At 34.9% G+C, this 27956-nt stretch overlaps 1 protein-coding gene and 1 long non-coding RNA gene across 2 annotated transcripts; one reads left to right on the top strand and one right to left on the bottom strand.

The window, feature by feature from the left end:
• Positions 1–742: 742 nt before the first annotated feature.
• LOC123322665 lies at positions 743–2374 on the bottom strand. The gene has a single exon (XM_044910643.1). The coding sequence runs from the start codon at positions 2372–2374 to the stop codon at positions 743–745; it is 1632 nt and encodes a 543-aa protein (XP_044766578.1).
• A 3917-nt stretch (positions 2375–6291) lies between these two features.
• Positions 6292–6929, top strand: LOC123308128. Its single transcript, XR_006537059.1, has 2 exons — positions 6292–6433; positions 6780–6929. It is a non-coding gene; the product is annotated as an uncharacterized LOC123308128 (long non-coding RNA).
• Positions 6930–27956: the final 21027 nt, after the last annotated feature.

A 27956-nucleotide genomic window follows, 5' to 3' on the forward strand; every position in this document is an offset into this window, starting at 1 on the left:
AAAAGGAATCATATCAAAAAGTAAAGAACAAAATTGCTGAAATATTTTTATTTAACATAATTGGGACAAAAATGTTACATTTGCTTAACAATTATTAAATAAAATTAATTTAGTCATTTTCTGACGAATAGTAGAGGATCCCCATGAAGTTCATCATTCATTAATTTTGATTGATGGAACATTCTACACTAGCCCTAGTGCACTCTTCATGGTCGAAATAAATCCTAAATTTGAAACTGTTGAGAGGGTCCTTGTTGGTCTGGGTTAAAGAGACTCAATTTAACAAAATGCCGACGTTTCGATTTATTTAAAATCGTCTTCAGGGCTTTACAATAGATGGCACACATTAAAAAGCTATTTAAAGAAGGTAACATTACACATCAACAAGAAAATATCAGAACAATTGTATATGAACAAACCACTAAAGCAAGCAAACATTAATGAAGGGCAAGGGAAAAAAGATTGAACACATTAACAACTTGGTTACATATATATAAATATAAAAAAATATAAAAAGAGTATTTATTATTGACCCTTCAATGAAATGAATTGAAGCTACTCACATTGTCAGTTGGTCTCTATTGTCTTCAGTAATAAATAATTGAGGGATGTTATGATGACAGGCATACTACGGTATTTGACTCGAATCCGAAATGAAAATGAAATATATTCAACGTGAATAATCATCTGTCAAGAAGGGAAGGAAACAATATGTAGACACACGAACATGACTAACGTTACGTTAAGATGTGAGATTTCTTATTCTTTGGATTATATTGAAATAGGCCGTGTTCAAATTCTCAATGTCACTTCTCTTATTGAGAGAATTTACTTCTTTTTTTATTTCCAGCATTTCACAAAACAACCTTTTACTTAAATTAGTTTGGCAATGAAGTATCTTAACACTATCGAAATCGAACGAGTGTAATTCATTGAAAGAATGTTCAGCTAATGCAGTGTTGTTATCTTTCATTTTAGTTGGATTGTGTATATTGACACAGTCTCTTTTATGTTCAGTCAATCTAGTTCTCAGATACCTGTTAGTTTGTCCTATATATACTTTGTTACACTCTCTGCAAGGGATACTATAGATAACACCAGATCTTAAGCCAAGAGCAGTTTTCGACTTCAACTTGGAATAAAATCCCCCGACGGTATTGGCTGGTTTGAAGGCAATTTCAACTATTTGATCTCTTAAGAGTTGACTCACCCTTTCAGATAAACCCTGTATATAGGGAATCTTAAAATATCTTTTAGCTGTGGTTAGTAGTGGTTTTAGGTGTGTTGAATCATTTTTGTTTAAAATTCTTCGAATCAATGATACCGGATAATTATTCTTAATCAAAAAACTTTTAATTTTGTTCATATTATCAACGTGAAACTCTGTGCTGGCTAAATGAGTAGCTCTAAACTTCAGATTTTCTATGAGATTAATCTTATGAGTGAAAGGATGCTGAGAGTTGAAATTCAAAAATCTCTCAGAGAAGGTTGGTTTACGGTACCAATCAGTTCTTAAACAACCCGATGACCTGATGACACGAACATCAAGAAAAGGCAATGAATTATTCCTTTCCGTCTCTAAAGTAAACTGTAAACGTGGATGGAAGGAATTGAAGGCATCAAGAATGACACCAACACCGTCTGAAGGTATTGAGGTGAAAATGTCATCAACGTACCTTTTATATATCGGTACTCTGAAAGGTAATGCAGATAAAGCGGAATTCTGTAAATCTGACATGACTATGTCTGATACAATGGGTGCCAAACAGTTACCCATGCCAAGTCCAAAAACCTGGCAAAAGAACTGATCGTTGAAAACGAAATAACTGTTGTCAACGCAGAATTCGAATAATTGTACGAATTCATCCACTGTCAAACGAGTGTGTGGTTCGACTTTAGACCAGTGCCTCCTAACTAATTCAACCGCAAGTTCAATCGGGATGTTAGTGAACAATGAAGAGACATCTAATGAGACTAAAATAAAGTTCTCCGGAATGCTGACATTGGCCAAGTCCTCAACAAACTGAAAAGAATCCTTAACGTACTTTTCATCCTTCTCAAACACATTAATCAAAAGTTCTGCCAAAAATTTGCTCAAATTATAAAGGGGAGAACCCACGTAACTTACTATTGGTCGTAAGGGACAGTCGGTTTTGTGAACCTTAGGTAAGAAATAAAGTTTGGGGCAAGTACCGTTGTTACATTTCAAAAACTTTAGCGTTGCGTCATCGATATGCCCTCGTTTATGTAGGAGTGCAACAAGTTTGTTTAGCTTGTTTTGTATGCTGGTGGTTGGGTCTTTCGATAATTTCTTATATGTATCTTGTTCATTGAGTTGAGTCTGAGCCTTTTCATTATATAGATCCACAGGCATAATAACTGTTATATTACCTTTATCGGCCTTGAGGATTAACAACTCACTGTGTTCTCGCAAAAATTGCTTAGTTTCTATTATGCACTTATTGAAAAACCGGGAAGGTCTAGTTTTCTTAGAAAAATTATGATTAACTAGTAAGTTGTTAAGATAATTCGTGGTGATATTAATGAATTTATTACGTTTTTCTGTAGTGTCTAGCTCGTTTGTCCTACAACTTAAACAAAATTCTGTATCAATCAACAGTTGTTGTAATGGAGGTGGTTTATATTTATTATAAGGTAAGTTAAATTTCTCACCAAGACTCAAAAGATATTGTACATTAACTGGAATTTGAACTTCATCTAAAACTGTCTCAACTTCCTAATGACAAGGTAGATGATATTGGAAAACCTAACATAAATACAGGGTGGATCAGAAACCTCTCTGAAGTTCAAATTCCAGTTAATGTACAATATCTTTTGAGTCTTGGTGAGAAATTTAACTTACCTTATAATAAATATAAACCACCTCCATTACAACAACTGTTGATTGATACAGAATTTTGTTTAAGTTGTAGGACAAACGAGCTAGACACTACAGAAAAACGTAATAAATTCATTAATATCACCACGAATTATCTTAACAACTTACTAGTTAATCATAATTTTTCTAAGTTTTTTTTTAGGTAGCACCTCTACCCCTTCCCACTTTTCCACCCTCTGAATAACTGATTTCATTTTTTTTCTAACACTTCGACGGCCATCCAAGAAAAACTGACTGCGGTTTTAGCCTATGTGTAGAATCAGCATTCTAAAACAGTTTTTTTTTAGGCAGCACCTCTACCCCTTCCCACTTTTCCACCCTCTCCATAACAGATTTCATTTTTTTTCTAACACTTCGACGGCCATCCAAGAAAAACTGACTGCGGTTTTAGCCTATGTGTAGGATCAGCATTCTAAAACAGTTTTTTTTTAGGAAGCACCTCTACCCCTTCCCACTTTTCCACCCTCTCCATAACAGATTTCATTTTTTTTCTAACACTTCGACGGTCATCCAAAAAAAACTGACTGCGGTTTTAGCCTATGTGTAGAATCAGCATTCTAAAACAGTTTTTTTTTAGGTAGCACCTCTACCCCTTCCCACTTTTCCACCCTCTGAATAACTGATTTCATTTTTTTTCTAACACTTCGACGGCCATCCAAGAAAAACTGACTGCGGTTTTAGCCTATGTGTAGAATCAGCATTCTAAAACAGTTTTTTTTTAGGCAGCACCTCTACCCCTTCCCACTTTTCCACCCTCTCCATAACAGATTTCATTTTTTTTCTAACACTTCGACGGCCATCCAAGAAAAACTGACTGCGGTTTTAGCCTATGTGTAGAATCAGCATTCTAAAACAGTTTTTTTTTAGGTAGCACCTCTACCCCTTCCCACTTTTCCACCCTCTCCATAACAGATTTCATTTTTTTTCTAACACTTCGACGGCCATCCAAGAAAAACTGACTGCGGTTTAAGCCTATGTGTAGGATCAGCATTCTAAAACAGTTTTTTTTTAGGTAGCACCTCTACCCCTTCCCACTTTTCCACCCTCTCCATAACAGATTTCATTTTTTTTCTAACACTTCGACGGCCATCCAAGAAAAACTGACTGCGGTTTTAGCCTATGTGGAGGATCAGCATTCTAAAACAGTTTTTTTTTAGGTAGCACCTCTACCCCTTCCCGCTTTTCCACCCTCTCCATAACAGATTTCATTTTTTTTCTAACACTTCGACGGCCATCCAAGAAAAACTGACTGCGGTTTTAGCCTATGTGTAGAATCAGCATTCTAAAACAGTTTTTTTTTAGGTAGCACCTCTACCCCTTCCCACTTTTCCACCCTCTGAATAACTGATTTCATTTTTTTTCTAACACTTCGACAGCCATCCAAGAAAAACTGACTGCGGTTTTAGTCTATGTGTAGGATCAGCATTCTAAAACAGTTTTTTTTTAGGTAGCACCTCTACCCCTTCCCACTTTTCCACCCTCTGAATAACTGATTTCATTTTTTTTCTAACACTTCGACGGCCATCCAAGAAAAACTGACTGCGGTTTTAGCCTATGTGTAGGATCAGCATTCTAAAACAGTTTTTTTTTAGGTAGCACCTCTACCCCTTCCCACTTTTCCACCCTCTCCATAACAGATTTCATTTTTTTTCTAACACTTCGACGGCCATCCAAGAAAAACTGACTGCGGTTTTAGCCTATGTGTAGGATCAGCATTCTAAAACAGTTTTTTTTTAGGTAGCACCTCTACCCCTTCCCACTTTTCCACCCTCTCCATAACAGATTTCATTTTTTTTCTAACACTTCGACGGCCATCCAAGAAAAACTGACTGCGGTTTTAGTCTATGTGTAGGATCAGCATTCTAAAACAGTTTTTTTTTAGGTAGCACCTCTACCCCTTCCCACTTTTCCACCCTCTGAATAACTGATTTCATTTTTTTTCTAACACTTCGACGGCCATCCAAGAAAAACTGACTGCGGTTTTAGCCTATGTGTAGGATCAGCATTCTAAAACAGTTTTTTTTTAGGTAGCACCTCTACCCCTTCCCACTTTTCCACCCTCTCCATAACAGATTTCATTTTTTTTCTAACACTTCGACGGCCATCCAAGAAAAACTGACTGCGGTTTTAGCCTATGTGTAGGATCAGCATTCTAAAACAGTTTTTTTTTAGGTAGCACCTCTACCCCTTCCCACTTTTCCACCCTCTCCATAACAGATTTCATTTTTTTTCTAACACTTCGACGGCCATCCAAGAAAAACTGACTGCGGTTTTAGCCTATGTGGAGGATCAGCATTCTAAAACAGTTTTTTTTTAGGCAGCACCTCTACCCCTTCCCACTTTTCCACCCTCTCTATAACAGATTTCATTTTTTTTCTAACACTTCGACGGCCATCCAAGAAAAACTGACTGCGGTTTTAGCCTATGTGTAGAATCAGCATTCTAAAACAGTTTTTTTTAGGCAGCACCTCTACCCCTTCCCACTTTTCCACCCTCTCCATAACAGATTTCATTTTTTTTCTAACACTTCGACGGCCATCCAAGAAAAACTGACTGCGGTTTTAGCCTATGTGTAGGATCAGCATTCTAAAACAGTTTTTTTTTAGGTAGCACCTCTACCCCTTCCCACTTTTCCACCCTCTGAATAACTGATTTCATTTTTTTTCTAACACTTCGACAGCCATCCAAGAAGAACTGACTGCGGTTTTAGCCTATGTGTAGGATAAGCATTCTAAAACAGTTTTTTTTTAGGTAGCACCTCTACCCCTTCCCAATTTTCCACCCTCTGAATAACTGATTTCATTTTTTTTCTAACACTTCGACGGCCATCCAAGAAGAACTGACTTCGGTTTTAGCCTATGTCGTGGATGAGCATCCTTAAACAGTTTTTTTTTAGGTAGCACCTCTACCCCTCTCCACTTTTCCACCCTCTCCATAACAGATTTCATTTTTTTTCTAACACTTCGACGGCCATCCAAGAAAAACTGACTGCAGTTTTAGCCTATGTGGTCGATAAGCATTCTGAAACAGTTTTTTTTAGGTAGCACCTCTACCCCTTCCCACTTTTTCACCCTTTCAATAATTGATTTCATTCACACTTCGACGACCATCCAAGAAAAAATGACGGCGGTTTAAGAGCCGTTATTTTTTTAAAGCTAGTTTTAATTAATGTGACCGATAATCACTCAATCAAATATTATATATTGTGGTATTATCATTTGGAATTCTTAAGACTCAATTATCCTACTACAAAATAAATATGGCAACACTGTTCATAAATAACGAGTAACTGCCCTGTATCCCCGATTCGACTGTCTCTACGTCAGAAACCGTGGCTGGAAAAGTGTGGCTAACTTCACATAACCTCTTTCTACTCTATAATCTTTGCTGAAAAGCGTGAGGCAAGTTGCAGAAAATGTGGTTTGATGTTCCACAAGTCAAACACATGTGTGAACACAGAGAGATTCTGCTTTTTCTGCCATAAGAAGGGACACGAAAAGAAGGACTGTAGGAAACTGAAAGATCAAAAATCTAGTAAGTCATTGTTCGATTTGAATAATTTCAGTATGTTTGCAACATTTCTAGTTGATTCTGGTGCATCTCACCATGTAGTGAATGTACAGAATATTTTGTTAAACTATCAGGCTTATAAAGAGCCGATATCTGTTGTTTTGGCATCGGAAACTGAAAGCACTATGTCAATGGGTCAGGGAACACTTCCATTACTAGTACAGTTTGGAAAAAGTTCGCACATTGTACATCTAGCTAATGTTCAGTATGTCCCCGAAGTAAGGGATAATATTCTCAGTGTCCGTGCATTTAATATTCAGTTTGGGACAAGTCTTGTGCTAAATGCTAATAATGGATTTATTTTATCTAGAAAATTAAGAAGAAAGATCTCCCTGCTCTTTGTATCGGATGGCGTTTATCGAATCCCAGCAAGAGTCAATCCTGGTGATACAAGTAGTATCAACAAAATTAATGTAAATAAAGTAGAAAGTATAAATAAACAGTTAAGTTCGAAAGATAATTCTAGTTTTAAAATGAAACTCTCAGTTATCAAACCCAATAAGAAAGTCAATAATAGTAGAAGAGAAACACGAAAATTACGTAAAAGATTTACTCGTAATCAGTTAAAAATGTTGGCTCAGGAAGGTAGTATGTGGCATCGTAGAATGGGTCATATATCATCTTCTTACTTAGGAAAATTACCTAATGTTGTTCAAGGAGTTAAAGAACTCACGTATAATCTCAGTACTGGTAATTGTACAATTTGTTCTAAAGCAAAAATGACCAGAAAAACATGTGCAAAAGAAAGAGATCGAGCCACTAGAGCTTGTGAAATTCTTCATTCAGATCTATTAACTGTCAATCCGCCAACACAGTACACTAAGAAAAAGTATATTTTAATTGTTCTAGATGATTATTCAAGATATGCACAAATTTTCCTGATGAAACAAAAGTCTGAAACTTTCAAGTTTTTGAAGTCTGCTTTGAACTATCTTCAGTCATTATTTCCTAGTCCTGGTCAATTCAGAAAATTACGTTGTGATAATGGAACAGAGTTTATCAGCGAATCTTGTCAACAAGTTCTCGATCAGTTTGGTATTCAAATTCAGTTAGCAGAACCTTATCAACATGAGCATAATGGAACTGCTGAAAGGTTCAATAGAACACTCCAAGAAAGGGCTAGAGCCTTGTTATTTGAATCAGGCTTTCCAAATACTTTCTGGGGTTTTGCATTTTCGACTGCTTGCTATCTATACAATCGTACGCCTCATTCATCATTAGACTTTTTGACTCCATATGAAAAACTCTATGGAAAACAAGCCGATCTTCAAAATATAAGAATTTTCGGTTCACAGGCAGAAGTTAGAAATGAAAATGTTCCAAAAGGTAAAAAGTTGAATGCAAGATCTAGCACAATGTATTTAATAGGATATACCGATACTGGCTATTTGTTGTATGATCCTAAAACCTGTAAGACTATTACATCTTGTAATGTTCTAATAAATGAAGAGTTGACCTACAAGTCATATGAATCAAAGTTATCAGTCCCAAGTGATGAATTAACAGTTTCGTCTGAATCTGTTGAGTCCAGTGAGAACGTTTCTGTTACGCCCTCTGTAGGCAATTCTGTTGCGTCCATTACGGACATATCTGTTGTGCCACCTACTGGCAATTCTGTTGTATCAGTTGCAAACAATCCTGTTGAAATGGAATCAGTTGAACAAAACTCTGATTCTGTAAGAACTACAAGTCCAGTACAGAGTAGCTCCAACAATTCTGTTGATAAAATAAGTGCTACAAATATGTTAGAAAATGTTTCAGTTAGCTCTCAGATAAATAATAGGCGTTTTCGGAAACTTACCCGGGTTCATACGATCCCTAACCCTTGCGTTCGTTTACCTAACCCGAACATCCAACCCGTGTTCGGAAAGTACGGTGCTGCTAACTCGATCACTAACTCGGGTTGTTTTACCGTAACCCTACACTAGCGTCTATTTCCTGTGCTTTACAAATGAACCTTCATTTGTCATTTACATTGAACTAAAGAAAGAAATGGAAGGGACCCGCAGTTCAGCAAATCGGTCGAAAGTGTGTCCAAAAGTGTGGGAGAGAGAAAGACTATTGGTGGGTATCCCTTCTCTCTCTTTTAGATGTTTTGTTTACATCAATCAGCTGACGGTTTTGTTGATTATTCAGTTTAAATTAGTTTTTGGGATGATTTCGGTTGTGTTCAATTGGAAAGAGATCTAAAAGTGTTCAGAATGCTAAAACTCACGATTAATATTCGCTTGAAACTTCTGGTTGAAACTGTCTGAAAAGACCTCTTTCGATATTAACTGGACAGTTAAAAAAAAATCAAAGTAAGTAATCTTCAGAATTGAAGTTGTTTGTAAATGTGTGGTATAAAGTTTTAGAGAAAGTATTTTATAGGTTTTTGTGTTTCTCAAATCATTGTTGTCCCCATCAATATTAGTACTGTTTGCAGTCACGCAAAATTGGTAAATTTCAGACTCTTGTTACAACGATGGTTGTAACAAGTTGCTAAAGGATGCTCCAATGAGCCGAACAAAAATGAGCCAAAGAGTTTCCACAGGTAGGTCTATTTTAAATATTTTCATTATGAGATCCCTTTTTGCGACTTCTAAAGCATTATATGTTACTTTATTTTAGGTTTCCTTTTAAACGCCCAGATATTTTGGAACTTTGGATTACTGCTGTAGGTAGGGAAAATTGGTATCCCTCAAAGTATAGTAGAATATGTGAAGATTACCTTCATAATCCAAGTTATACAAAAAAAATATTGAAACTTGATGCTGTACCAAGTGTATTCAATAATATCTCAAGACATTCAAGGATCATGGAATACTTACAGTTCCATCACTCTTCATATACAACTCACTGTGTTATGTGCATCAGAACTGGAAGAACTTTCCGACCAATTCTATAAATCATGCATATGAAACAAGAAATAAAGACTCCTTGCAGATTCCAGTGCACCATCTGAAGCGCATACACCAGGGCATGGACTTCTGCGGCCCCAAACTATATAATAAATTTCCTTCTGAGTTTCATGACAAGTCCTAGATGAACTTTAGGAGAGAAGTGAAAAGGTTGCTTTTAAATGAAACTATATATTCTATAGAAGTTCTTATCGAGAAAGAATATGTGATGAGATTTGTTTTTTATTTTTATTGTGTTTGTATGCATGTTGTTACCACTGTGATATTTTATATTTGTTTATTACTGTCGGCACCATTTGTAATATTAATTGCAAACGAAGATCCCTTTAACCTAATCTAATCCGATGAGAAGCAGAGCACATGTAAGTTTTCGAGTGAATTTAAATTATTTGAAATCAATAATTTTCTTTTTCATTGTAGACTATTACTGAAGATATATGTAAACTATTTTATATATTGTATATAATAAAAATATAGAAAGAATTGACACTTGTTTTTTTTTGGACAACGCTCCTTAATTAACTTAAAATTCAGTATAGTAGAAGGAAAATATGTATATTCAACATGTAGATTAAAACCTTGATGAATTTCACATGATTACATTCTTTCATAATATACTAATCTAGTTAAAATGAACAAATTTCTGTTCTTTTCATACAAAAAAAGACTTATTAAATTCCGTCTACACTGCTCTGAAAAATATGATCAACGTCGCAAAATTAACTCAGAAAACGTCTTGAATTGATGAAAAATATGATTCCAATCATCACAGTTCGAGAAACGGGTCCAAAATTTCAGATATCCCCATCTCATTGTTGCAGGTGGTTGGCAAAAAAATTATTAAATTCCTTCTACAATACTATGAAAAATATAATTCACATCGCATAGAGGTTATCTATGATCGCATAATCAACTCAGAAAACGTCCTGATTTGATAAAAAATACGATTCAAATCAGAAAAACGAAACGTCAAAAATTTAAATTCAAACTTTAATAGGTTATCTCCCCTTGCGCAAGAACAGAGAGAGAAAGATATACATCCAATTGTCTATTTCAGTCGGCCTCACTTTTGCTGACCCGAGAGTCCCTTCCATTTCTTTCTTTAGTTCAATGGTCATTTATCCCTGCTGTGCTGCCATCTGTAGTGGGAAGTGGGAGTTATGATGTGCGCGGTCATATGTTCCTGAATGTCAAAATTCAAATTTAATTAAATTAACGCAAAGCGGATTTTCGTATATAAAGTTCACGTTTTGAAACCCCCCAATCAGCAGAAATGAATAGTCTGTGTTATAAATGCGGCAAGGTGTTTTGCAATTCCAACATATCAATTAAGTTTGACACGCCAGGAATTTTCACAGAGATGAAACTACTGAAATCGCTCCTAACTTGTACAAAAATGCAGCGAAATATAATTATAACTGCCATTGTAGAAAGAACTTTAGTGATAAAAATAATTTCACGAACCATCAGAAGATCCACGGTGAAGATTCATCTTCTGGTAGTGGTAGTTACCAATCGGTAGGTAGGTATTCTTCTATAAAATTTAGTCATAATATACAGTCTATCATATTTTCATTACTATTTCAGAATGAAGTTCATAACCAGTTGCATAGTATTTTACATGAGATAGATCAACAAGCTTTACGTAGAAAGCTGTTCAATTTCCTAAACCAATGTGATGATCCAGATGTAACAGATTGTATCAATTACTTCAAAGAAAATTGGGCATATGCTTACAGACTCCATGCTGGTATTAATACTGATATGCATCTAGAGAGATTTCATAAGACTCTTAAATATATGTACCTCAAAGGAAAGAAAGTTAAAAGACTAGATAAGGGAATATGTGCAATCGTGCAATTTGTTGACAGACTTATATCCCGTCATAAATCTGCAGTAAAAGTCAAAGAAATAAGAGTTCGTCATGAAACTATGACCAGCTTGGATAAAAATTTATTGATAGAATGTGAAGATGGATGGAAAATACCTTCAAATACATCTGAAGAAAACATTTATTCAAAAAACAGACAGCGATTGCCAAAAATGCCAACTTAAATGTACATTGTGTAACATCTGCATACATGAATATATCTGCTCTTGTATTGATTCACACAGTTTCTGCTTCAAGGAAAGAAAATCTACTTCGGCATGGAGGACCAAACTTTCAAACTGATACTGGTGAGTGGTTTAACATTGTAGCAATATGATAATGCCATTGAAGATTGAGAATAGTTATTTTATACCACATGTTGCATAGGAAGAAGTCAACTATCAAGGTAATATAAAAAAAATTTCATTATTGGGTTTAGGACATTTAGCACATTACTATCCTCTTCTTCTATTTCTATTTTTTTCACAAAGCTTGTTATGGATATTTATGTATTATGTTTGGGTGCTTGTAGGAAATATTGTCCTTATAATAGCAGGTTGTATATTATCTTTAGATATTCTTTTGAAAGGGAGAAATAGCAACTTTTACAATCAACTTTTACAATAAAGCAGGTATAAATAAATGGCAACAAGAAGCAGATCGTAGAACCTGTTCCAGATCTCGGTGTAAGCAGAGGAAGCAGAGGAAAATTTTATTAGGGTTCTATACATATATCTTCAATGATACAGGAAAAAAAAGATAAAAACTATTTGAGTGCACTTCTCTGTTATTATACTTCAAAGTAGTGGTTAATTTTACTGTATCCCCTGTTTTAGACAGTAGTAGGTGAAGGAGTGTGAAGACACAAAAGAGAAGAATTTAATTCTAAATGAAGTGGATAGGAAAAGAGACTTGAAGAGGTCCGTAGAGAAGGAGAAGGAAGATATCAGGAACGAAATTCATTTGAGGAACAGACATTCTCCTACCAAATTTCAAGTCATTAAAAATAATTTATTAGCTCTGGTTTCACCTACACTCGCAGCTTTAGATGCTAATAATTCCGTACCTTCTACAAGTAGAATTCCACATTATATGAAAATTGTTCCACAAAGATCACTGTTTTCAACCAGAAATGAAAAATCAAAGAAAAAAAATCATTCTCCTTAATCTGTGTAGAATACAGTACCTGTTTCAATAAACTATTTGAAATTTTCTTTGACGTATCATTGATCCCAATTCCATAGAATCCCTTTCTGAATTAAGGTTTATTGTCACTTCATTATACCATCCCCTGGAATAAATACTCACAGAAAGATTTAATTCACACGCTGGAAAAATTTTGCTAATGATAATAGGTCGTTATTTTAACCTCAGCGGAAGATGGAGCTTTTCTACTCAACTGAGGAACATAACATATATTTATTCTCATAATTATAACATAAGAATGCTATTTTGTAATTCCAAAGTAGTTGCACATCATTCCTCATTAATACTGATATCTCTGAAAGTGTTTATATTTAACCATGATAACGTATATTATTTGAAATAAAATGTATCCTTTGCCAATCCAATAATGATTGATGAAAGAGAGCCTGAGCCTAATCTTGTTTATCTGCCTATTCCCAGAGACAGAGTTTGTCTCTGCTATTCCTATTATTAAACAACATAAAACTGGTAACGGTTCCAAATATTATTAAACCTTTTAATTTGCCCGCGCTGCGGACCATAGAGATATGATTACAAATATTGGTCGGACACTCTGTGTTCTGGGTTCATTTGTAAGGCACAAGAAATAGACGCTAGTGTAACCCTACACAAAAGCAGGGTCGTTCGAATCGCTAGAGTCACCGCATGCGCACTGCAGTTTAGTTTTGTATCTGAAAAACGCGGGAATAAGCTTTCTACTCTTATTCTCAATATTTATGGAAATAGAAGAGAATTCGGCTCAATGTGAAATGTGTAGTTTCATTAGCTAATTCCACTATAGCTGCAATTTTCTTCTTGCTGCTAATTTTGATAAATAGATATTGATATCGATCACACTACAAATTTTAAGATATGGCAAACGCCAATGAATTCAAGCAAAGCATCAGAAAATCCAATTATCAATTGGGAACAGGAACCCAGAAAAACTGACTGGGAATAAAATCATTCCATATTTTGTTATTTATTTATTTTTTCTTGAAAATTACAACGCTCAAACTAGCAGCCCCTCCCAATTTCGGTAAAATCTTGGTTATTGTTTTCTTGAGGTCCTGGGGAACTGCAGATTCTAGGATGATCCAATCCCCAAGAAAACTTCCAGATCACTCAAGTTTTTATGAATTTCTTGCTTGTTCCTGGAGCATCAAGAATCTTGTGTATCCAATAATCCCAGAACTGTCTCTGGTAATATAATGTAAACAGGCTCTGTATCGTGTATAAATATTCATCCATGAAACGAAGTTCCAATAGGAATATAAAATTTCTCTGCAAAATTGCAAGAAGATTCTTACGACTTTTTCTTATAAACTCTGTTTCTGCATCAATAAAATGTGTAAAGTTTATAACACAGATAACAGAATCATATAGATACGACACTTCCTTAATATGTTGAAAAACGCTTTTTGCCGCCGCCATCTACACGGTGCGATTTGAACTACGAATTACAGAGACCCAACTTATCGATACAAAAAATCGAATTTAGCGCGAAATTCAAATAAGCGCTTTGGCGCAAATTCGAATTATTTTGTTTGATGATTTTATGCCGTGATCACACGGAAGCAACTTATGTCGCAAATCGGTCTTCTACCTGATTGGTGAGATCGCCATAAAACTCGACATTTACGCCTATATCACCAATAAGGTTATTGAAGACTGGTTTGCTACATAAGTTGCCTCCGTGAGCTTACGACCTAAAATGAAAAATTATATCGGAAATACTTTTTCAATAATAGCAGATGTATGTGAATGTTTGATACAGATTTATACAACTCCTACATCCACTCAAAACCTTAAAAATCCAATTTTCATTAAAATCACAAGCAAATTATAAGTTTGTAAGAAATTAGAAAAATAAATGTTTATTCAATACAGTACATTTCTTGTTTACATACTCCTTATTGAAATGGTAATTATATTTCAACTCCGCACATCTATTTGAGTCAACTAAATACAAGAACTTATATCTTTTATCTTTGGGTTCGGGAAAACAAACTAATTTTCGAATAGGTAAATCATCTATAATGAGCATCACATACATAATACCTGTTGTATATATATGCTCAACAGATAAATCTTGGTAATATTTTGGCTTGATGATTTCAACCTACCCTTTAAAAAGAGCTGTCTTAGTTTTGGAAACCGATGTCTCTTACGAACAACATCCTCACATCCAAATACACAATAAGTTTTCAATACCATTTTTTGGAAGATATCTTGAGCTGTCCCAACACGTGTTCTTTTACTAGTCACTCGATTTCTCTTTCGAAGGTGAGATTTTCCGCTGATCTTTTGATAATTTTCCGCCCAATAAAAATATATTCGAATTTGTACATATCTATTGAAGACAACAGTGACATTGATATTTGACAAATTAATTTCATTTTTATTTATGATTCTGTTCATAGATTAAGTTAATCTATGATTCTGTTATTCTGTTATTAGAACATAAATATCTATGTTCCAAGGGTTTAAACGATAAACAGAGTCATCTATAGATCAAACATTGTATTATTTGCGTCTACAGAGTCATCTTATCGATGCGATTAGAACTAAATATGCGATTGGGACTGGGGGTAAGAGAGTGTCACGACCCTGGTTTATAATAAATTTGAATGACGTTTTGGTTATGTTATTCTCACTAGGGATGGGCGAAAAATATCGATATATCGAAATATCGATATTTTTTAAAAAAATTATCGATAAATATCGTCGATATTTCGAATTCCGATACTATCGACTATCGATATTTATTTCGAAGTATCAAATTTCGATATTTTTCCATGTGTCGCACATCGTTGATCTGATATGTTTAGTGTGTAGTATAACGACCACGACAATGAGTGGTGTATTGGGTTAACTTAAGTTCAATCCTTCGTATCTACGCATTGAACTCTATGGGTTCCCATAGAGTTCAATATATCTACGGTACGGGTAGATCATTGTTACGCTTTGTGACAGGAGTTCTAAACGAAAAGAAAAGGAGTGCACGTGCAATTTGCACTTAAAATAGTAATTGATATCAGTTTTGTATTTTAAATAATAAAAATATTGATAACACTTCCAAGTCTGTGCTTCATTCCGAATATTTTAATAAAGCTCATGGGTAACCACAAATTTTGTATATATCGTTAAACCGATATATTCAAATAATAAAAATATTGATAACACTTCCAAATCTGTGTTTCATCCCGAATATTCCAATATATCGATATATCGAAATATCGATATTTTTTCACGATATATATCGATACTGTCGAGAAATATCGATACAATATATATCGATATTTTTTTCACGTTTGCCCATCCCTAATTGTCACGACTGACACTTCCAAATCCTAACCTGATAAGTTCGTGAACTTAGAACCGGGTCAGTGATCCGAGAAGATCCGTCACGTGACCTCAATGGATCGAGTTAGTAACCCTGAGTAAGTTTCCGAAAACGCCTAATGAGATAGAATATGAAGAAATATCCCAGCTAGATGATTTTGATGGCAATGAAACCAGTGGACTTGATATGCCGCAAATTTCAGTTAATGCCACAATTTTGAATCCATTTGGTTTTGTATATGATACAAAAATCTATCAGACAAGTAAAACACCTCAAACATATCTGGAAGCAATGACATGTTCAGAAAGTAGTAAATGGATTACTGCCATTCAGTCCGAACTTGAAGCTATAAACCAACATGAAGTTTGGGAAATTGTGGAAAGAAAACAAGGTATGAAAAGTATTCCGTTGAAATGGGTATTTACAGTTAAGGACAATGGTGTGTGTAAGGCTCGTTTAGTTGTTGTAGGATGCAAAGATACTGAAAAGTATACTCCTGAGGAAACTGCATCTCCTACACCAGCTCTATCAGTTGTTAAATTATTATTTGCATTGTCAGTTTCTAGGAATTGGCATGTTGAACAGTTGGATGTCAAAACAGCATTTCTTCATGGTGAAATTGATCGACCAAAATATGTAAGTGTTCCTGAAGGAATCAATCTTGATAAATCAAAGGTAATATTGAAGTTACGAAAAGCTCTTTATGGATTATCTATAGCACCGAAATGTTGGTTTATGACACTTGATAATTTTCTGAAGAATTCTGGTTTTGAATCAAATTTACGAGAACCATGTTTATATAAGAAAAAGGAAGATAGTAATATCATTTTGATTTTAGTATATGTTGATGATCTATTAATTACAGGTAGTTGTAGAAACCTTACTCAGGAAAATGTGAATATGTTGAAGTCACGTTTTAAGGTAAAACAATTTGGCTTTCCTACAAAATTTCTTGGTTTGGAAATCACTAGATCAGAAAATCAGTTGTTTCTTCATCAAACACAGTTTGTTAATGAAATGTTGAAAGAATTTCGAATGGAAAACTCAAATTCAGTTGACACTCCTTTAGTTCCTCAAGGAAATCATAAAGTTCCGGAAGTAACGAATGAAGCAGATTTTCCGTATAAGAAAGCTATAGGTTCCCTACTGTATTTAAGTATGTTCACAAGACCTGATATATCCTTTGCCGTAGGTTATTTGGCTAGATTCCAAGCTAATCCACAGCAGTATCATTGGACATTAGTTATTTAGTTTAGAGTTTTCAGATATTTGAAAGGTACAAGTCAGTTAGGTCTAAAATTCACAGTAGGATCTCCAATTTTGTCATGTTATTGTGATGCAGATTTTTCAGGTGATAAGTGTGGTCAAAAGTCGACCACAGGCTTTGTGATTTTTGCATTTGGTAATCCTGTTGTATGGTGCTCAAAACTTCAATCAACAATAGCACAAAGTTCAGCAGAAGCGGAATTTATTGCACTTACTCATGCTACTAATGAAATTCTATTTTTAGCAGAATTATTAGAAGAGACTGTGGGTCTCAGAGCATTTCCAGTTAATATATATGAAGACAATGAAGCAGCAAGACGTAACTGTCTGGCTAGCACAAGTAAAAGCCGCTTGAAGTATGTGGAACGTAAATATTTATTGATTCGTCAACACGTAAGAGATAAGAAAATTAATATTGTGAAGATCAATACCAATGATCAGATTGCTGACATTCTAACAAAACCATTGAATGCAGCAAAGCTCACTAAGTTTCGTGATTACCTTGTATTCTATGAGGTTTGATTTGCATGAAAATATCCAATCCAAGCATAAGATGATAACCAAGTAATAAGTCATAATGATTCAATATTATAGGAAGAAAATGAGAAAAGTCAACGACAAACTCAAAACATGCTCTGTTTGATCAAACATTTCATAAGTAATATTAATTCTTTTCTTTTCAGTCATTATGTATACCTTATCTGAGTAGTGTTATAAATGATCTTCGATCTCAAACATACTCTGATAGTGAATTCTGTTGTTTATCTTAGTATCTTGACAGGATCTTCGATCCCTTAGGTACTTTGGTAATATGTCTGTTGAGAGTTTTATCTGTATATTGTGGAAAGGTTCTTCGTTCCTGGAAACATAATCTGATAATACTCAAAATTTGTTGTATATTTGTTCGAGTTATATTGGAAGGGTCTTTGGTCCCTGGAGATATAATTTGATGAATATACATGTTGAAGTGTTCATTTGAGACATGTAGGAAGGGTCTCCGGTCCCTGGATACATACTCTTACGAATACTAGTGTCTTGATTTGGAAGGGTCTCCGGTCCCTGGAAATGATAGATGCGAAATCCAAAATTCTGACCACATGTGTGTTATGAATTAATCATGTTAGTCTGATATGATGGAACATACTATGTATGTGATCAGTCATGTCATTTATATGTTGATCTACTATGTGATATGTATGCATTATGGCATATGTATCTGTTGATCAGTTTCAGTTGATATGATGGTATAATATCACTTGTGGGAAGGGTCTCCGGTCCCTGGACACAATGTATTGATACCATACCAAATATTAAGGACAGTTGGTTCGCTATAAGGAACCCTATTCCATTGCCTCACAGCAACAGCTCTGTATGGTTCTACCACGGCCGTCTAAAGACATGGCCGGGCGCCTCAAGCGGCAACGCCGCAAAAGACGATCGTAGGGAGGTATACTGCTTACGATGCTTAGCATTGAGAGATACGATATTTCGAACGTATCATTTCATTTCCTGAAGTTATTAAATGGGTTTCCCGATGAAAATCTGGAAAAAAAGGTGGAAGTATGCCCTACTCGGTCAATAAATTGAATATAAATGAAGAACAAAATTGAAATTAAACCCAATTGGTTGATTTTTCATTCAATTTATTGTCCAGCAAGAACCACGGGGAGGTGTAGGGCCATCTCTCGCCAATAAATGTGAACTCAAATATAATTCTAAGAATGAAATAACTCAAATAAAATTCTCTATATAAATAACAAAATAAATCAAAATTCTCCATATAAATAACAAAATAAACTGGAATTCTCTACATAAATCTTCTATATTAATAAAAGAGGATCTATGGTTTACTTCAAAATGCTTTATTGTTCAAACGATCGCACCAAATTGGACAATTCTTTTTTTGTTGTGTTTATTATTGATAGGGCAAGGTGGATATAACAAAATATTCCCGAAAAAAAATTGTACAGAACAGAAAAAAAGGCATTCCTTTTTCTTACGACCAATCGAGCAATCACGATGAGTTAGTTATTATTATCTACCCTAGAAATATGTAATTCGAATGGCAAAACTAGGTTTGCCGGGTCAGCTAGTAAAAAAATAAATCGGAATTCTCGAAAAAATAACCAAGTGGAAAATGATAAGGAATGAAAATTTTGACCCCTCAACTTAAGGTTTCTAATTTACGATTCTTTGGAAGCAAATTAAAATTACTTCCACGACTACTATCTCCCGCATGTTTCCGCTTTTTTCCACTTTTTCGGCGCGATTCTCATTATTCGTATTCTTCACGTAATTATTGAGAAGTATGTTCGAAAAAATAGAACAGAGCGAATTTAAAATGAACTTTGAATTCAAACCACAACCACAAGTTTCTGTGAATACTGAATAATAGAAGTCCAATTCAATGCTATGAATAGTCAGTTGACATAAAATTGATTTCTGTTCGGAACTCTTCAAAAATTTGGAAAAAGTTTCGACGTCGTTCGAAATATATTCTGAAATAGCGCACATGTGAACAAAAATAAAACTTACAGGGTCAGTGGCAATTGACAAACCGTTTCTCTGTAGAGCATCGAAGTATTTATTATTTATTTTAGTTCCCTTTTCGGCCCTTACTAATGAAATGCATTCATCGCATGAAAGTTTACGGGAAATGGAATCCTTCATTTTTTGTAGACGGATAATTACTTCTACACGATGGAATACAACACGTTTTGACCATTTTTCGAGCACTATTCTCTAGTTGAGTTGAATTTATAGGTTAGATATTTATAAAAGACGAGTGTAGTTTGTTATTCCAAGGAAAATTCACTAACACCAATATCACAAACACTTACACTGTTCACAGCACTCGAACAATCGCAATAATCCACTTATTTTTCACATTTAGTACCAGAATCAACACTAAACTAAGACGGTGCTCTAAAAACGCGGGAACTATTTACCACTAGAACCATTGAACTCTATGGGAACTGGAATGGCATCGTAGGTAGCAAAATTCGTCGAAAATTGTGACCGAGAGAGAGGGAAGAAGTAGAGCAACCTTTCTCTCTCTAGCGTGTTTTTGTTTACACTATTATAACCTAAATTTAAATGTCATTTTCGTAGATAAATTTTAAATTACATTATTTAATGTCTTTTTGTCAGTATTTTAGTAAAAATCATGGTGAAAAATTGTTTAGAAGCCATATACTTCCGATTTACATTCCTAAGAAACTCGAAAAATGTCTATATATCAAGTCAAGTTAGCTGTTGAACAGAATTTCTTGTGCTTTTTCAAAGCTTAAATATAGTTTTTTGGTGAGTGTTTTTTGAGTCTATGTGTTTCCCAGAGTGACAAAAGTGGTTTTTGCAGTAACAAAAAAAATTTTGAATAAGAAGAATTTTAACAACAATGGTCCAGTATTGTGTTGGAAACGGATGCCATAATGCAGGGGACATAAATATAATATAATATTTTTTCTGTGAAGTGTTGGTATCACATAAACCAATCCATCCTGAACAGTTTTACAGAAGTGAGAATCCACAAAAGGAGAGAAGCAGTAAATAATTAGGAATTATGCCTTATGTTTTTCATTTTTTTAGGTTCCCTCTCTGAAAACCTTTTACTTTACAACTTTGGACCAAAGCTACAGGAAGGAAAAATTGGTATCCGTAGAAATACATTTGCAGAAAAAAATTTGCAGTCCCCCACAGGAAACATTTCTTGGCAGTTTGTCAAGGAATTAGAAAAAGTTCAAATGGAGGAAGGTCTAAGGTTGGCTAATTCCCTCTCATCTCAGCATATCAATTATAAAAAAAGAATTATGAATGTCAGATTAGCTACTCAAACAATGAGTAATGGGGTAGCAGATGCTATGGAATTTCTTGATAACAAATGTAAGAACTTACAATTCGAAGATAGTGCCACTACCGTTGAATTCATTACAAAAATTGATAGTGTTTGACATTCTTAATTCTAGAAATCTGTTCCAGAGAGGGTTTAAAGCTCCAATTAGATCTTCTTCCCTGAGGTATGTTGAGGAAATTTTCAGTGAAACTATAGAATATTTAGAATCATTGGAAATTGATGATACCAACATTCTTTTTCACTATCGAAAGACATTCGCTTTAGGATTTATTTCGACCATGAAGAGTGCACTAGGGCTAGTGTAGAATGTTCCATCGATCTAAATTAATGAATGATGAACTTCATGGGGATCCTCTACTATTCGTCAGAAAATGACTAAATTAATTTTATTCAATAATTGTTAAGCAAATGTAACATTTTTGTCCCAATTATGTTAAATATAAATATTTCAGCAATTTTGTTCTTTACTTTTTGATATGATTCCTTTTATATATTGAACTATTTGGAATATTTAAAATCTCTCGCACTGACACCAGAGACGACTGTCTCTGCTCCAGAGACAACTCTGTCTTTGCTGAGACTGCTTTTCATATGATTCCAAAGCTTTATCCGAGGCTTTTCAGAAGATCATTTCCTATATTCTTGCCTCAAGATTATAATTAATATTTATATTCAAATTACTCTAAAGCTTCTATTTTATTAATTCATCAAGGCTGCAAGGGTGATTATTAAAAATTTCGTTCCCGAAATTCAGGAAATTATGATTAACATCATAAATCACTAAAAAAAGTGCAAAATTTTTAGAAATTTCGATTAGAATGACAAACTAATGATTAATTATTTTTAGTACGAACCGACTCGTTGAAAGATTTGAACAATTTGGGAAATAGAGAAAGAAGTGAATTTTTCCAATCAGTATCAAACCTTCAAATATTTTCAGTTCGAATAGTTCATTCTTTCATTCCCGCACATTGAAATGTTTACGTTGCTAATAGCAACGGCGTGCGAGAGAGAAAGGTTGCTCTACATCTTCCCTTTCACTCTTCCTCATTTTGCCTGTATCGCGATGCCATTCCAGTTCCCATAGAGTTCAATGACTAGAACTGACTAGACGCTCCCCGCTCCAGTGTTGCCGCTCTTGGCAATGACCGGGCCCGGGGGTTTAGAAGGCCGTGGTTCCACTGACAATCCTGTTGTAGGTTTAAGCAAAGAGGAACAAGAGATTTCACTCCTCGAATTTAGTTCCCGAGTCTATGTCGATGGTGGGGCGACCTTCGCAATGCTTTGCCCCGGACCAATTTCCCACTTGTCTTTTAGTTGCAAGGGAGCCAATCAGATCGCAAGAATTTCGAATGGCCAATCAGATTGAAGATTCAGTCGAACAGAATCAGCTGGTCCATAGCCTACTAGAAGTTCGAGGCCGTAATGTTAAGCCTAGTTCTCAGAGCTTCGTAGTGTCGCCAGCGACAATCCCCACTCCTTCCTACATTCTCACATGACGTGTGTGTTCTCCGCTGTCATAAACAGCTGATTGTCAAATACGATTGAAAAAGTCTATTCTATTTTGAATTTATATTAAATATATCTTTTCAAAAATGAATTTTCGAGTTGCTCACACCATAATGTCCGAAGTAAACATGGTGTTCGAACTAAAATTGTGTAAATTTTACATTGGTACAGAGGCCATGAAAGTATTCAATAACTTGGGCAAGTCGAGCAGTATTTTGGGAGGAAATGAATAAATATGCCATCCTCTTGCATATTTTGGCCGAAGAAATAGAGACTAAGATAAGAAGTTTTACTCAAATGACTCAAGACAATAGACGACTAAAGTTATTGGATGCTATTGAAAGAGCTATTCAAATATATGGGTTATATTCTATACTCATTATATTTATGCTATATATTTTTCTACTGGATATAATTTTATACTGTTCCTATTTTAATCTTATATTGTTTCTGTTTTATATTTATAGTAAATACACCTTTTGTATAGAACAGTGCACCTTTTTGAGTTTATTTAATACAACCACATTACATCATATTATGTATTTACATTTTAAAAAAATATTCGATCCATGTGTAAATTGCTTGTACAAACGCTGCTGAACAAATGGTCAGGAACAATGGTCAGCCCAACACTTTCCGCATGGATCGGATCCAATATATTTCGCAATCCTCATAGCAGCATTTTATCATAAAATGGTCATTATTCCCTTCTTTACATGTACACCAATTCATCTGTACTGACCCTATTGTGAAAAACACAGAATATTTTGTTTCAAACAGCAAAACCCACATATAATGCGAGCATTTGTAGGCTGAGAAGCGCCTGAATACTTTCATTTGCTGATTTGTCTAAAAACTGGTTGTGAAAACTAGAAAAACCACAATATCATCATATTCCATCAGGACTGTAACCTCATATCTCTTGCTTAAATGGTGTTAGGATCAAAACCTCCAATCTTGTTTATTTTGAGGGAGTAACGTTCAGCTACTTTTTGATTTGTTTTGGGAATTTCAATGAAATAGGCACTTTTTCTATTCACTGAAAGAAAATTGGAATTTCATTCAGGAAATCTTGACATATTTCTCATTTCAAAACGTGAAATTAGCTTACTTTTCATATATCTATTATGGATTGGCCAAATGAATATTCATGGAGTATATAGCAGTGAACTCCCATGGTTCATTAGGAAGTTAAATACCTATCCGCCGCAGTGGCCTAGTGAATCCACCTTCTTCTCCTTATTTTATTTCGCCTTTCGCCACGAATATAAAGCTGTATACTTGTAGAAAAACTCCATTCTGAAATAAACAATAAATATGAAATGAAAGAATATTTCCTTTCTCCGTGATAATTATCATTGGTATTTCATATATTTACCTGAATTTAGATGGAAAATATACCATGGTTAAAAAATACTGAAAAGAACATCTAAAATCAAAAACAACTGTTTTTGCGGCTGACAGTTAGGTTATATTTACTTGTGATTGTCAGCTGTATTCGGGTTCGGCTTTTGGACGGTCCGAGGATGGTTCTAGAACTGCGCAGAGGATTTTATACTAGGGCGCAACAGTTTTGCGCAGTCCTAGAACAATTCTCGGACCGTCCAAAAGCCGAACCCGAATACAGCTGTCGCAGAAATTCGAGGTGTAGTTGGAATATTTCAACTAGTGATGTTATAATTCGAATTAAAAATAATCGGTAATCCGATTATTGAAATAATCGTCATCATCCGATTATTGAAATCGAGAATTCGAATGAAAAATAACCTGATTTCAGAACCTAACTTTAACCGCGTTGCATGAAGGTTATGGAAAAAACGCTGAATGATATTTCATTCATCGTTTCAGGTTATTACCTGAAATCTGAAACCTTTCGAGTTTCGGGCCTCGGCATTAGGTTATGGTGTCGAGAACCGGGCAAATCTAGATTCTAAAGGTTCTAATATAACCCCCCACGCTAGTCCGGTCCTTACCGAGCTTCGAAACTCGCTCGAGGTTTCGTTTCGAAAACATTCAAATGATGAGATAATTCGAATGTCTGCTCGACAATCTGCTGCTACCTGCGACCCCACCGCCACCATTCGAATTTATCATTCGATTCGAACGCTCGATTCTTAGGTTTCAGTACAGAACACAGGTTTCAGACTTTCAGGTTATTTTTCATTCGAATGATCATTCGATTATTGAGATCATTCGAATCGTCATAATCCGATTATTGAAATAATCCGATTATGAACAACACTAATTTCAACTACAAAAGGGGCGTGTCGCGACACTTCTCGACAACCAGAAATGAAAAGGAAGGGGTCAGGGGAAGTTTTGTTTACATGCTCTGATTGGCTGGAGAACTGTCGCTGGCGACACTACGAAGCTCTGAGAACTAGGCTTTAGACGTTGCCGTTGTTACCATCGGAGGGTCACGAAGCACAGCATATAGAGAGAGAGTGCACGGATTTGATAGGCAACTTCAACAGTTTTCGATTCAATTCCGATTTGCTTTCAATTCACTTTAAAATTAAGAACTGTAGGGAGGAAAACAATACAGCATTTAGTTTATTTGCGATCAGTTTCATAATGTCTTATCGCAAATAATCCAGAACTCACCACGAGGAGGTAGCTGTAGTATTAAGTTCCACAAGATTACAATCAGAATATAAGTATTATTCGATTTTCTGGGGCATTAAAACTGAATCAAGCATGCGATTGAAATAAAATCATTTCTTAAAATAGAATAAAATGAAAATGATTTGCCGGATGAGGAAGTGTTAATGAATAAGAGTCTCTAATCAACCGATAGGAATCTGGAAATTGGAAATGAATTAGAGATGCCCACAAAAAAAATTCTGTTGAATAAATTGGTTTCGGTGAAACGACTAATTTTAGTTGTTGACTTAAAAATGATATTTTTCTGATTATTTTAGCAGAGTCAATGTCATTAGAGCAAATTTTTTCTAATTTTTGGATACAACCTTTGAGGGCGCTATAAATTTTCTTGATGTCTTCTTTAACTTCATCGAAAAGACATTGATCTGAAGTATTGCTGGCAGAGATATCTGATTCTACATCGGTCCTATTTAACTGCGCAATTAAGTTTTCAAATTTCGACCACCTATCACAAATATACCTGTCACCTAGTAACCACTTGAAATCAGAAATGGGTACATTAATTTCGTCTCTAAATACTTCGATTCTCAAATCAAAATAATTTTAATACTAACGATATTTTCTGGAATGAACCTTCGAAATTTATTTCATAAAATTAGACGGAATCATTTTCTTTGACATTGAAAAAGAAGTTGGAAATTGCCTTGTCTTTGAAATGATCACAAAAATGTGAAACAGAACAAATTTTATCTTGTTTGTCCCAGTCTCTATAAACGTTATCATAATGAAAAACTAATTTTTGTCTTCGTTCCTCTGGATCAGTTCTTTTTGGACGACATATAACTAGGTTGATTCGGAAAAATTGAGGGAAATGCATGAATGGAATTCAGGAACTTTTAGCGGTATATTGATGACTGAACCTTCAGCGGTTAGAAAAGAGTACTCTTTCAAAACATGTGAATCTGCAAAATGTTTGATGCATACTACAGTATCTTCGTTTACTTTAAAACTGCTTTCCCTATGAATTGCGTTAAGCCTCGCGAGGTCTTAAGGAAATCTGAATACCGAAACCTTCTCATCAGACGATAATTGCTTTTGCAACCAGGTACTGCACAAGTACGGGGCATATTATATCAAATCGAAGATTTCCAAATGCCTACTAATCCTAAACCTACCTGTTGATTACTCCAGATTGTGAAACTACAAATTATATTCTTTGCTAACCTAACCTAACCTAACACTATCTACGGATAACACACTACACAAGCACTGTTCTCGTAATTTTATCACTGCTATTCACTCAAAACACTGATAACACCACCGAACAAACCGAAAAACTAAAAAACAAAAACTTTTTACCGCGTTTCCCGTCGAAATTCTAATGTGAACTACCGGGATACCGGTAGCGTTTACAAATGTCGTAATGTTTACAACACTCCCTGTTTGTCTTTGGACCCTCCGATGTCATTACGGCAACGTCGCACTTTCGAGCAACATTCCGGCCTCTAACTCTAGTAGGCTATGGCTGGTCTCATGTTTTGATTGTCGAATTGAAAGCAAATAATCCTTGGTTAAAAGTGTTTTCGTAATCCAATTTTTTCATTAGAATAAAGAATAAGTCATCCTTTTATGAATAATATCGATAAATAGGCCACTCCAACCCGCTGTCAGATAGATATCAAAATAGAATTGTGGAGGATTAACAGGTGTTGTGTACGTAAATAAAACATAAATCATATAATTAGGAATATTATTGTAATTTTAGTTAATATACGTACATTGAATTAGCATTAAATTCTTCGAGTGAGGAATTTCACTTGTAATGACGCTTTTTTTGTCGTCCACAATTTTTGTGAGGTTAGAAGGTTGGAATGGCTTCGATTCGTAAGAGTTTCAATCATTTTCCTCATAATTCAACAGACAATCATATTGACAATATCAATGTTTCTAGAGGATAGTTCGTGATAATTTAAAATTCAGGAAATAATAATCTGTTCCGTCTGCTAGGTTATGTTTGAATATTTCGAATTTGACATAAGGGACTCCGCCCATTTCTGTTCAAGGTCTAAGTAACACGCAGCGTCATAATAGTAGAGTGAAATCTCTTGTTCCTCTTTGGTTTAAGGCTTGATTTATATAAATTCAAATAAAATACTATCTACTATTGTATACTTTATATATATTCTATATTTCTTAGTTTATCGAAGTCAGTTAAATGGAACTTTCAGTTTTCTGTTGATTAGTTGTCAGGTCCTCAGTTTGGGAGGGGGTGTTGAAGTAAGAACTGCTGGCCAAAGTTGATTTGGGACCAGTCCACTTCTATAAAGCAACCTGCTGACAACTAATATTATGTTCGGCCTAATGCGCAAGCGCAACTAAGTTAGGTACACGTGCTATTAATGGTGCAGAAGCCAGTTCTGTCGGGAATGCGAATAGATAAAGGCTATTCTCACTATTAATAATTTCAAGCGACCATCGGCCATTTTGTATTATTCACCAGTGTGTTAAATATATCTTTAAATAAACTTTGTTAAAAACCATTTCATCAGTTTTAAAAGTATCCACCCTCACAATTAATATTAAGTTTATGGTCTCCATATATCTATAATAATTTTATTGATATTACGTGTTTAACGCTATAAAAGAGGTGAAGCCAAATCATTCTCAGAAAGGAACTTACACACATGACGAACAAGATATTGATTAGTAATCAAATATTTATATATTCAATTTCTCCAATATTATGATCTGTGAAATGACAAGTGCCCGTCATCGTAGATAAACAAATCTTGCATTAGTTTGTCTATGTTCAGGACCTCACTCTACAAAGGCGCCAACTGGTGAGCAAAAAAACGGTAGCCCCCATTCCAGCATGAAATTGGCTATTTATTAGAAAGAGAGAAAAGCTCGTCGGGACATACCTTTCTCTTTTTTGTTCACATAGAGGTGAGTGT

This window comes from Coccinella septempunctata, chromosome 1 (genome assembly GCF_907165205.1).
Source record: "Coccinella septempunctata chromosome 1, icCocSept1.1, whole genome shotgun sequence".
Classification (NCBI taxonomy): domain Eukaryota; kingdom Metazoa; phylum Arthropoda; class Insecta; order Coleoptera; family Coccinellidae; genus Coccinella; species Coccinella septempunctata.

What these genes read in the sequence shown, in the direction of transcription:
- LOC123322665 (XM_044910643.1), bottom strand. Translation starts at nt 2,374, where the DNA reads ATGCCTGTGGATCTATATAATGAAAAGGCTCAGACTCAACTCAATGAA.